At 41.9% G+C, this 11,032-nt stretch overlaps 1 protein-coding gene across 1 annotated transcript in view; it reads right to left on the bottom strand.

The window, feature by feature from the left end:
- MUSK (muscle associated receptor tyrosine kinase) overlaps positions 1-11,032 on the bottom strand; it is a 53,575-nt gene that overhangs the window by 5,538 nt on the left and 37,005 nt on the right. Inside the window, exons 10-15 of the mRNA XM_017816363.1 lie at positions 9,826-10,001; positions 9,384-9,407; positions 6,370-6,458; positions 5,875-6,034; positions 4,453-4,642; positions 3,926-4,117 (exon numbers count right to left, since the gene is read on the bottom strand). Coding sequence (XP_017671852.1) covers positions 3,926-4,117; positions 4,453-4,642; positions 5,875-6,034; positions 6,370-6,458; positions 9,384-9,407; positions 9,826-10,001 — 831 coding nt within the window. The remainder of the gene's footprint in view (positions 1-3,925; positions 4,118-4,452; positions 4,643-5,874; positions 6,035-6,369; positions 6,459-9,383; positions 9,408-9,825; positions 10,002-11,032) is intronic.

Genomic DNA, 11,032 nt, shown 5'->3' with positions numbered 1-11,032 from the left:
CTGTCCACATCTTCCTTGGCAGCACAGCTGGGTAACTTCTGTTAGATCATTAAATGATGCAATTAACATCTACTGAGTCTGGTGGAGACCCACCTTTTCCCTATCCTTTGGTTAAATTTGTATGTGGTAAGGAGAGTGCTCTGAACTGGCAGGGGCTCATTTTGTCATTCTTTTTTTCTGTTTTTCGGTTGTTTTTTTTGTTTGATTGGGGTTTGTTGTTGTTGTTGGGTTTGGAGGGGTTTTTTATTTGTTTTTATCGATGTTGTTTTCTTGGAGTTTTTGGTTGGTTCGTTGGTTGGGTTTTTGTAAGGGGTTTTTTTTGTTTGTTTTGATGGTTTTTCTGGTATTTTGTTTTGTTTTGTTTTGTTTTAAATTAACATCCCCACTGTTTTTCAGCTATATTTGAGACATCAGGTCAAAGAAACACCCTTTACAGATGGAGAGAACACCAGGAGACTTCTGCCAAGAAAATCCAACCTTAGAGACCTGCTTTGTCTCTTGCAGGAACAACAAGCTATACCTTTGCAGTGGAGGTCTACTAGCCTACTAGCTCAGCATCCAGGATTTTAGGCAATCCTGGCCTGCAGTGTTAGCCTGGACAATACAGCTCCAGCTCTGGCAGAAAACTTGCATGCTGGTCTGCATTGAACTGTGTAAATCTGGTGCTCTGGTGGCTTACGCAGCCAGTGTGGTCCTCCCAGACACAGAGTCCAGGACCCAGCTGGAACTGACCTGAGCTAGGTCCTTAATTTTTTTTTAAGCATGGTTACTTCCTCATCCTTTCCAGTGCAAAACCGTTCCTGGTGAAGACAGCAACCTTTCAGGAGAAGCTAGTAAATGATAGCCAGACACTTCCTGTCCTAACATGTTGCTTGACCCAGGAGTGAGTAAACACTGAATCAGAACTCACAGCAAGCCAACTGGCAAAGGCATTGCTGGCACTGTGTGCAGAGCTGTGTTTACAGGAGAGGGAGAAACATGAGAGCAGGAGAAGTAAGAGTATTGCTAAACTTAGCTCGAGATGACCATTTAACACACGTAGGAAAGTACATTTTATCCTTCTGAGATGGGAAGGCAACAGTTTGAGTTGTGATAGCTTCAGTAACCTGTAAGGATACGCAGCTTGTGCTACTGGATCAGCAGTCTGCACTGACTCACCAGAGATGCACAGAAATGCCAATGGCTTATTATAAGGAATTAAAATAATTATAAGTAATCATAAGGCCTTGGAAAAACTTTTGATAGAAATATTAATAAAAATAAGGAATTTCCTGAGAAGCAATATTTCTGTGGCTCCTTTCTTGAGCCACAGAGGGCAGATGTTTCTCAGGGTATGGTACTCTCCACTTGGCAAATGCTGGATAACATCTGATGCTTTATTTTTCACCCCATCTCTTTTCTGTCAGTTTCCACCATCAATAACAAAAAGGTTTAATTAAAAGAAATTGCAGCTCTGCGGTGGATGAAATCCACATAAAAGGTTCCTACACCACTTTAGCATTTGCTTAACCCAGCACTTTAGCAACATTTGAATGCCCTTTGAGAGGTCCTGCTTGATGTCCACGAGAGTCATTTCCAGCTCAGAAAGGTCTGAGCAGTGCTTATATCACATTGAAGCTCCCAGTGCAGGTCCAAAGTGGCGCTTGGCAGGAAGACCGTCTGCCCTGCTCGCACATCACAGCATGATGAAGACTCCTGCCACATGAACAGGAAGGTGGTGCATCACAAGGCACCCCGAGCACTGTGCTGAGGCTGGAACAAGAGCTGCCCTGTGCCCCTGCACCAGCTGGCGTGCAGTGCCCCACAGCTGTTGTATAGTTTCTACAGTTTTGTTCTTGTTTCAAACTCAGATGCATTCGGCCATCCAGGCTAACAATCAATCACAGGCTAAGCATCTGTGACTTTCCCACTGCATGCCCTTTGAACTTTGTTATTTTTAGCTCACTCTGTATTAAACAAAAGTATGCCTGCATTTCTTCCATTAGAAATAATTTATCCCTTCATTAGAAAAATAAATCCATCACAACTATTGAAACTTTTTCCCAGCTGCAACACATTTAACCTGAGCGTAGCTCATTTCCTAGCAGATACTCTAACAGCATAACTATAAACATTAAAAATATCTGCATTATGATTGCTTTTTGCAAGGAGAGGCCTTTGTCTTTGAAGTCAACAGAAGCAGTTTCACCAGGCACATCTTGACCCATGGTGGGATTCCGATATTTCCCTGGGTTTTTTTGAGGTCATCGTAGACTCCTAATACAGCTACAAAATCAGCCACATCCCCTACTTGTTAACTGTAAAGGACTGTCCTGAGTAAGCATGAAACTAGACAGTCTCTACACTTGCTTGTAGGAATTTGGAGATGAGACGTCATGAGGAAACCAGTCCAAAAATTGTCCTGAAGAAATTATGGATTCTGTCCAGACTGTCAAGACACCTTCCATCCGCCTTAGTCTAGGAAGAATTGGGTTCATCTTTAGGTTTGTCAGTTAAAGATTTTTCACATTTCAAGAAGTGCACGATCTCACCTCCCGTGAGACTTAACAGAACTGGAATTTCAACTAATGCTTCAAATTTAAAACAGGTAACAATGGCTGCAACTTCCAAAAATGAAAAGTGAATAACTAAAGGGGACCCCTTAGAAGACAAGAAGATAAGGGGATTAATTTATATGTCTCAAACAATGATAGCCAGATGGCTATGGAGCCAACCAAGCTGTTGTGGCTGGAGAAGGGTGCCATATGGAGCTAGGACAGCATTTTTCTGGGACAAACATCCTTATTCTGGCTCCTGGATATAAGCACAACACCATACAGCACAGGCATAGGAATGAGGTCAAGAAGCAGACATGGACTGTAGTGTGGGATCAAGGCCATCCAAGGCCCCTAAAGCTCTCTGACCCGTTTCCAGAAGAAAGAAGAAGAAGAAAGAAGTTCTGGAAGAATGGACTGTGCATGCTAACTTATTTGCATAAAAGTAAGAAATTTATCTAGAGAGCAGGGAAATTTATCTATAAAAAGGTAACTCTAAAAATCCTGTGCGCATGCACCCTAAGACCCTAAACATCCCATCAGCTGAAATGATGCTGGAGTCAGGGCTGGTGATGTCTCTTTCTTCCTTTTTTCCTTTCTTTCTCTCTTCCCCTCTTTAATCCATATCTCTTTATCTCACTTCCTTTTCACACTACCCCTTTATTCAAAACCCTCTACTGTGTGCTTATATAAAAGGTTAGGGACTATAACATACCAATTTCCATGCCAGGTATGTAATTCACTCATAAAAATTTGTAAGCTTTTGTGGACCCCTCTGACTTTTGTTGTTCCTTTCAGCCACAAGCATCTACAAATCTTAGGTCTGCCCTTCCCCTTAAGATTGGGACACCATAGACACACACAAAAAAAACTCTATTGGCCTAGGTTGGGCTGGTTTTTAGGGGATTTTTTGGGTTGTTTTGGCTTTGTCACTGAATCAAAGTGAAACTCGGTTAGGACTGAACTGTAGCATGACACATTGCCTTCTGTGGTAATTACTGTCCAGTGTTGGTGTTATAATGGATGTCACCACACACAGCTTGCAAATACTGGGAAATGCAAAAATTTCACAATAGGTCACATGTCACAGGCAATACTTGGCAAAAACAATGATGATAAATTTAGCTAAACTTTTACATTACACTTTGGTATGTGTGTGAAGCATTACATCTACTAGAGAATAGAATAAAAGAGTAATTTGTGACAAAAGTTCAACAAATATCAACAGATAGCAGAGGACAATGGAAATAATTATTCAAACCTGAGTGTACAATTTGTTACACATGCATTTGATCTCGGTTTGAGTGAAAGAATGGATGAATGAGTGATTTCCAGTGCCAATTTTTCAGAGGTACCTCCAGATAAAGAGAACTCACACAGAGACTGCTTACCTGGCTTGGAAGACTCTCCCAAATGCTCCTTCCCCAATATCTCTCACATATTCTATATTGTTCCTGGGATACTCCAGGCTAAGCAATTTTGGATTGAGGAGAAGGGGCATGCGCTGGTACATTGGGTTGGGGTGCAGCCGGTCCAGAAGTAGTTCAGAGGGCAGAGTGGTGAGCGTTGGTGTCTCAGACTCTCTGAAACAAGGGAGTGGTTTTCAGTCAGTGTGTGCACAGCCTTCAACCAGAACATAATTAGCTGCCTCTCCTCCTGGGCTTATTTCTTCCAGGATGGAAAAGGAAGGTACAGCAGGGCTACTGCAAGAGCCTTGCAGCAATGTGTCATGCTGTGTTCCAGTCACCAGGCCACCTTCAGCCCTGGCACAGGAGTTCGCCAGAACTTGCATGGGCTGCCACAGGCAAAGAGAGGGCTACTCCCCCCTACCAGGCATTTGCAGGACTTTGCTCTCAGAAACAGGCAAGCCCTCTTTCAAAGCATCATTTCTTGCATTGAATTAATTCTCAAGCTTTACCCTTTTTTGGATTTCCACTGCTTTCGGTGACGGCAGCAAACCAGGGTGACAATGCCGAAGATCACAACCAGAGCAAAGCTGGAGATAATCGAGATGATGACAGTCATGGAGTACGTAGGGGAAAAGGGAGGAGAAGGGGGGAGATTTAGAGTCTCTCCATTTGGTTTTCTTGTTCCTAGTGACAACAATGCTGTAACGCAAACAAAATCAGAGGGTTATGCCTCTGCTGGTTTATAGAGCTTTCTCTAAGAGGAATTTATGAAGTCAACCTGATGTCCTGGGAATTACTGACACTACAGATACGTACAAATGACTGCATGAGAGAACAATACTATGGAAGCCTGGCTTGCAGGAACCAAAACACACTTGTGCTTGCCAAATGTGAAAATCCAGGATCTGGTAAAGAGCAAGACACAGTTCTCATTCAACTGGGAACACAGTTTTGGTATGGAATGATTGCAAGAGTTACAGATGGGAGATCACATTTGATGGCCTCAACAGTATTCAAATATAGTTATGTCTGCACTGGGAAAGATCAATGGTCTACAATGTGAACCACAATGTATCATGTGTCCTAAAAGGAATCTGCAGGGAGGAGTGTAAGACCAAGTAAGTACACGGTGATACTTTCCTGAAATATCCTCTTGCCTCTAACAATTTACGTCTCAGTGTCTTTATGGGGCAAATATGGAAAACACACTTGGCTTTATCCTTAGGGGAAAAAATCACATAACTACCTGCTGAGTACTTTCTGAGACATTCTAGAAAATGGTACTCTGTATATGCAGTGATTGAGAACAGAAAGAAATTTAAACTCTTCTTTTTAAGGCCAGCTAAACTGAAAATGACCTGCGTTCACTTATGTCCATGAAACCCCTGTTCTCTGTGCAAGAAAAATTGTCTTATTTCCAAGCACTGAGATCCAGAAACTGTGAATCTCGGAAAAAATATTTTTCAAAAATTATACTGTTGTTTGGACAAGAAATAACAGAAACATTTAGTTTCAACATCGGAGAGAAAAGATGTTTCCATCTTTTGAAATTTATTTTTTTTAGTTAAAATTGTTTTTTATATTATTGAAAAAAAAAATCACCCAAAATAAAACAACTTTGAAAAATAGCCCAAAACCCTACCTTCAAAACACAGTGTGGCAAATCCATTTTTCAGAATACCACAGGAAATTTTATTCCATCCTTTGGCATTTATATAATCTAGGGTAAGGTGTTCAATTTGCCTGTCTTCATTTTCCTCTCTTTAGGGGCACATTATACCTTCTGGTCAAAAATGCTGAGTGAATCTTTGAGGAGACCCAGAACTAGCTGAATCCAGAAGGAGGAACAGGTTGGTATACTCAGGACGCAAACACCTCTTGTGGCCCCAAAACAACCACAGTGGCAGAAATCATAGATTTGAGTTGCCTACCATCTCCACAGGGAGGCACGCTGCAGTATTCCCAGGTCACGGCTGGGTCTTTTGTGTAGCACCAGGGACGTTCATTCTCACCTCCTGGGTTGCGACAGTAATTCTCAGCATCAGACAGCTCAGGAAAAACCTGAGGAGTCCTCCTGTGCAAGTGGGGAGCCTTGGGGGAGGAAGCAAATTGGATTAGTGTTTAAGTATAATTTTTCATGCAGTTATTAGTAAAATACAAACAAATAAAACAGTGAGTGAAGACAGGCAGAACTTTTCTTGAGATAGCCTGACAGAATGACAGAGAATACATCTTGGCACAGGAAGGGGAACATGCAGATTGAAACATGATGAGATTGTGAAACACCAGTGAACTCAAGAATGAAGGCAACCTGTCCCCTGCTCAGCCCTTTCACTGAGACTGGGTTGCCTGGCTCTGGGAAACATGTTGGAAAAGCAGACCTTGAGCACAGCTCTCAGTTTGGTGGATGTCACACCAGTGCGCACCTGGTCACTCCACTTCTGGCAGGGAATGCCAGAGGCCGTGATGTTGGCCCAGCCCTGGTAAAACTGGCCATTGCCACTGTAGCAAGTCCCTGGGAGGGAAAAAAGAAACAAAAACATTGGATCAAGGACTCACAAGAATAAATTTCATGTCCTTACATTAGAGCATATGACAATTAGCATCAGACCTAAAGCACATAACATGACAAGACAACTGCAGGCTCAGCACTGCTTAGCCTCTTGTTTACACTCTAAATGGATTTTGAGCTCAATGCATAAGATCAAATCTGGTAAAACTTCAAAGAGAGAACAGGAGCTCTTTCAGATTGAGAAAATAGGCCATATGCCTGTAATGGTTGAGCTGCAACTACCTCATGCACAGCACTTCCACACAAAAAGTGCAGGCAGAAACACACTGAACCCACCCATGCCAAACCAAGGCAGAAGGCAAATTGCAGCACCAGTTCCATGATTCACAGCCTATACTCTTAGAGGGAGACTACTAATAGGAATATGCCCATGTTCCTCTTGTAGATAGCAGAGGGCTGGGATACATAAAGTCCCATGGTGGTATCCCTTCTCCTCTTCTGTACAGTGCTTGTCCTCTTTGAATATTTGGAGACAGCCTGTGGTTTCCAGCATATGTGGAAACCATACACTGAAGGCAACTATGATCTGAAAGAATAGTATCAGTATAAAAACAATGTTCTTTCTAATAAAGAATGTATAGTTCACTTTCCATACACAAGGCTTGTTCCGGCTGCAGAAAAATTAAGCAGAAAATCTTGAGAGGATTTTACTACAGGAATATGGATAAATGTAGACACCACCTGTCTTCATAGGAGAGTTTAATGCATGCTGGAATAATCTAGGAACCAGGAGGACAGCATAGGAGATGCAGCCTTACACACTTCAACACATGGTAGATAATCTTTTGTAAACTCGGCTAAGCAGGGGCCAGCATTCTGATTGACAGCACGCATTAGGGTCCGCTGCATTGTTAACCTTGTTAGACAAACTAACAAGCCAGCGAATACTGTTGTCATAATTTTATTTTCTATTATGGTCATAAACTTGCAGCTCAGGGAAAAAAAAAAAAAGCAAGAGGAAAACTGATGTGTTCTAAAATAATGATTTTTAAGCAAATATTTTTCAGTATCATGTAAACTCTTTATAAGTTTTCATCCAAATTTGAGGCAAGGCTGTGTGTTTTAATTTATCCCTGCAGATTATCCTGTTTCTCCTGTAGGAGGACCATAGTCCATGCACTATGATGACTATCTGCTCTTTTCTTTTTGCATCACCCACTGCACTCAGGATTGCAGTTATATTTTGTTATAGATCCTTAATTTTCTGAAGTTTCAGCAGGCATCAGGCACTACACATGAGTAGGTAGAAAAACCACCATTAAATAGTTTGCTCCAGGTGAGTGAGCTTAAACAAAGGATCAAGTTCCCGTAACCCAAGACATCCAAACATCCCAGTATAGAAATGACTGTGGACTTCACAAGAGCACTTAAACCCATCACAAATACAAAGTAAAATGCTCTAAAATGCACTTCTTTGACTGATATGTAAATAACATTTATGGCTCACATCTGCAACAACCTAGCATCCCCCACATAACATAGCTCAGCAAAGGTGTAAAATCTTGTTAAGCTGCCCTGGTACATAGTTGTGTGCCTGAGCCCAGAATTTTACATGTCTCTCATTCAAAGGAAAAGAAAGCAATGCCTGGAACATGCCTCATGATGAATACGAAAAAGATTTCTGCAGAGATCTGAAATAAATATAAGTGTGACACCCTAGAGGATCAATGTGGAGAGTTTTAGGGTTAACAACACCCCTAAGGAAGCAACCCTGAGTCCTTTGTACTCTGGAAAATGCAGATGCTTTAGTAGATGGCCTTGCTACAGTGAGGACAGGGGATAATAATAAAGGTGGTCCATCTGAATTACAATGAATAATTTGATGGCAAGCTAGAAGACAGTTTGGTTCATGTTTCCCAAACCCTTGTGCACACAACAGAGGTTCTAAAGTAAAAAAGAGGGGGCAATATTACTAAAATGTTACTGTTATGTCTTCCTGATTCATGACTGAATATTGCACATCTGTGCAATACCACTCTGGGAAAATGCTGTGAAAGCTGAACAGAAAGGTCATGCCTTTACACACAACACAGAAACTATGTCCTGAAGTTGCAAACATCTCAGGGGAGTCTGAAACCACCCCATGAATGCACCACTCATTGGCTGGCGCTGCTGTCTTGAGGTCCTTGCGTCAGGGAGGGGATGGGTACACCTGAAGGCTGTAGGCACTAGGCAGCACTGATGGAGAGATTCTTCTTTTTTTCCAGTGAGACAACTTCAGTGGCTGAGCTTGAAACTGCAATTGTGTGTCAGTGGAAGAGCTAGATGTGAGTGTTTCAGCCATGACCAGCAGCAGGGTGAGAGGCTAACAGGAGTCATAGCAGCACCACAGGAGATGTCTTGGTCTTACCATTGGTCATAGGGAGGTCACATGAGAAACAGCCAGAATTCAGAGGTAATTTGAGGAAAGTGAGCCAGACTTCAGAGATAATTTGAGGAAAGTGCTTGGACCTTTTGGGTATTAAGGTCTTGCAAGGCCAGCCTGACATAGGTAACCCAGTGTGTAGCAGCATATAAGGCTAGGATAACCTCAGCAGCAGTATCAGAAATAACAAATATGGGTAAAGCAGAACTAGAAGCAATTGGTAGAGAGAAAAGGAAACAGCTGAAGCGGAATGTACCACCTAAAAGCACCATTCCACTCCCACCATCTTCAAAAGTTACCAGCATGTATTTCCCCCAGACTCTGAAGAGCTGGAAATGTGTTTCCCCATGCCTTGGATGTGGCAACTCAGACATTCCCTGGTAATCACCCAAATTCAGCCAGCCAGGCCAGAGAAAAACACAAAATTACTGTGCAAACTGCATATTCAATGAAGAATATCATGTCCACCTTTAAAAATACAGAACCTGGAGCAGTCTACTTACTGGTTATATTCTCCTTCTTAAAATCTGTAAAAAGAAAAGACAAGATGTAAGGAGGGATTGTCCAGGATGTAGTATAAGTGGATGCTTATTTAGAAGCACGTTATAGGAAAAAGTTCTCACCCTAGCAGTGTTTAAACAACTTGTTTCTTTGCAAAGGCACCTGAATGGCAATTCTGCCATCATTAAGACTGTTTTATGAAATTGTTATGATCTTCTCAATAAGGATCCAGGTTTTATTTACTTGAGAGATTTTTCCCACACCCCAGTTGGGTGAGACAGGCAATCACCCAATGCAGCTGCCACAATTCCATGCACAGGTGCTGACAGGACGGTACCCATCATTAGCTTTTACTTTAGCTGCAAGTTAAGGATCTCATCCTTCCCCCACCCCTCTTACCAAGAACACAGGTCTCTGGACAATGGGCAGCATGTGCCACCTTACCAAAGAAAGGGATGTGGGTGCAGGAGCTGGGGTCCTCATGCAGGCTGGGCAGTCTGTTGCATTCAGGAAGAGTGAGCAACATCAGCCCTGGCTTGTAAATCCCCTTCTGAGAGTTTTCCTCCATTGAGAGCCATTCCTTAAAGCAGTAGAGATCCTTTACAGCAAGGCAATTCTCTCTACATTATTTTGCAAAAAACAGTGAAATACAGCAGTCAATAGCTTGATAACAATAGCTGCACTTAGCTGGGATATGCAGGGGTTATGCAGGCTGACAGAAATCCATTAATAGAGTCACACATCTTTAAAGCCAGTCTGTCTGGCTCATAAACCATAAAGGAAACTGTATGAAATGTAAGAGCTTCCTTTAGGAAACAAACAAAACCACATTTTTAATAAAGCAGGGTTATGCTCAAGACACAACTAACATCACAGTCTGTGAGGAGTTCATTCTCATCTTTTCATACAGATTTTTTGATGTTGTCTACTAGTAAACATCAGAGAATCATAGAATGACTTGGGTTGGAAGACACCTCAAAAGTAATTTAGTTTCAACCCCCCTGCCATAGGCAGGGACACCTTACACTAGACCAGGTTGCTCTAAGCCCAATCCAACCTGGCCTTGGATGCTTCCAGGGATGAGGCATCCACAACTTCTCTGGGAAACCTCTTCCAGTGCCTCACCACACTTACAATGAAGAATTCTACATCATACCTAATCCAAACCTACTCTCTTTCAGTTTGAAGACATTCCCCCTTGTCCTGTCATTACATGCTCCTGCAAATAGCCTCTCACATGTCTGAAGTTTGAAATTTTCAGTACATTTTGAAAATCTCACCTGTCTTTTCTAAATTAACATGTCATCTATTAAAAGCAAGAAATGAGCTGCAATTCTTAATTGCCTTAAATTAAATATTTGCCTGTATTTTTAACGTCACAGAATCACTCATTCAATTATCTTCTTTTCTCCACAGACAACTTTCTCTTTTTTCTCTGTCAGCTCTCTACAGTAAAAGCTTTAGAATGCCTGGCAAAAAAGAGACTTGTCTATGTATTACCTACCCCATAACAATGTGAAACATCCACTGACAAGAAGTGCTTTGGATGTATAAATGGGCCTTACATGAGAAAGTCTTTGTGAAGAAGGGAAAGGCAAAAATATCTGCTCTAGGGAAGAAAGGAAAGGAAAGGAAAGGAAAGGAAAGGAAA

This window comes from Lepidothrix coronata, unplaced genomic scaffold (genome assembly GCF_001604755.1).
Source record: "Lepidothrix coronata isolate B3197 unplaced genomic scaffold, Lepidothrix_coronata-1.0 Scaffold55, whole genome shotgun sequence".
NCBI classification, from domain to species: domain Eukaryota; kingdom Metazoa; phylum Chordata; class Aves; order Passeriformes; family Pipridae; genus Lepidothrix; species Lepidothrix coronata.
This window is presented reverse-complemented; position numbering and strand designations above follow the sequence as displayed.